The 1,218-nt window shown below is 65.7% G+C and overlaps 1 protein-coding gene across 1 annotated transcript; it reads left to right on the top strand.

The window, feature by feature from the left end:
* Positions 1 to 195: 195 nt before the first annotated feature.
* LOC110390844 (ras/Rap GTPase-activating protein SynGAP-like) lies at positions 196 to 1,212 on the top strand. Its single transcript, XM_021382389.1, has 3 exons — positions 196 to 515; positions 692 to 836; positions 953 to 1,212. Exons 1-3 carry the CDS (start codon positions 386 to 388, stop codon positions 1,191 to 1,193), a joined length of 516 nt encoding a protein of 171 aa, XP_021238064.1. The 5' UTR covers positions 196 to 385; the 3' UTR covers positions 1,194 to 1,212.
* The last annotated feature ends 6 nt before the right edge of the window (positions 1,213 to 1,218 follow it).

Here is a 1,218-nt window from a genome sequence, read left to right as displayed (position 1 = left end):
TGGATGGATGGATGGATGGATGGATGGAGGGATGGAGGGATGGAGGGATGGATGGATGGATGGAGGGATGGGTGGTTGGATGGATGGATGGATGGATGGATGAATGGATGGATGGAGGGATGGGTGGATGAATGGATGGATGGATGGATGGATGGATGGAGGGATGGATGGATGGATGGAGGGATGGGTGGTTGGATGGATGGATGGAGGGATGGATGGATGGATGGATGGATGGATGGATGGATGGATGGATGGATGAGTGAGGGACAGAGGACAGAACGATGGCTGGGGAACGGCTGGCTGGCTGGCTGGTGGTGCAGGGAGGTGGGGCTGGGTGCGGGCGCTGGGCTGCCCTGATGGCCGTGGGCAGGACTTCCTGTCGGACATGGCCATGACGGAGGTGGATCGCTTCATGGACCGGGAGCACCTGATCTTCCGGGAAAACACCCTCGCCACGAAAGCCATAGAGGAGTACCTGAAACTCATCGGCCAGAAATACCTCAAGGATGCCATCGGTGAGCCGCGCCGGAGCTGGGGCTGGGCGCTGGTCGCACGGCGGTCCTTTCTCTTGACCCCATTCCCATTGGGAGGACGTGCCCGTGGGAAAGCGGCGCGGTCCCTTCCCGGCGGGGGCCGTGGGGCCGTGGGGTGACCCCGCCGTCACCCCCTCTGTCCCCCTCCCCCCCCAAAGGCGAGTTCATCCGGGCCCTGTACGAGTCGGAGGAGAACTGCGAGGTGGATCCCATGAAGTGCTCGGCCTCCACCCTGGCCGACCACCAGGCCAACCTCCGCATGTGCTGCGAGCTCGCCCTCTGCAAGGTGGTCAACTCGCACTGGTGAGCCCCCCCTGGAGCCGCTCGGGGTTTGGGGACCCCCCTACCCCCCTACCCCCCCGCCACATCCCCACGGCGGGGACCCTGAGCGCGTCCGTCCGTCCTTCCCCGCGCTGCAGCGTGTTCCCCCGGGAGCTGAAGGAGGTCTTCGCCTCGTGGCGGCTGCGCTGCGCCGAGCGGGGCCGCGAGGACATCGCCGACCGCCTGATCAGCGCCTCGCTCTTCCTGCGCTTCCTCTGCCCCGCCGTCATGTCCCCCAGCCTCTTCGGCCTCATGCAGGAGTACCCCGACGAGCAGACGGCGCGCACCCTCACCCTCATCGCCAAGGTCATCCAGAACCTGGCCAACTTCACCAAGTGAGCGCGGCGCCGGGGGGACGGCGGGG

This window comes from Numida meleagris, unplaced genomic scaffold (assembly GCF_002078875.1).
Source record: "Numida meleagris isolate 19003 breed g44 Domestic line unplaced genomic scaffold, NumMel1.0 unplaced_Scaffold2273, whole genome shotgun sequence".
In the NCBI taxonomy this organism is placed as follows: Eukaryota; Metazoa; Chordata; class Aves; order Galliformes; family Numididae; genus Numida; species Numida meleagris.
The sequence above is the reverse complement of the archived record's forward strand: the minus strand, read 5'-3'. Positions and strand labels throughout refer to the sequence as shown.

What these genes read in the sequence shown, in the direction of transcription:
- LOC110390844 (XM_021382389.1), top strand. Translation starts at nt 386, where the DNA reads ATGGCCATGACGGAGGTGGATCGCTTCATGGACCGGGAGCACCTGATC. An exon ending in ATACCTCAAGGATGCCATCG is followed by an intron (nt 516 to 691) that starts GTGAGCCGCGCC and finishes CCCCCCCCAAAG; the next exon opens with GCGAGTTCATCCGGGCCCTG. An exon ending in AAGGTGGTCAACTCGCACTG is followed by an intron (nt 837 to 952) that starts GTGAGCCCCCCC and finishes CCCGCGCTGCAG; the next exon opens with CGTGTTCCCCCGGGAGCTGA.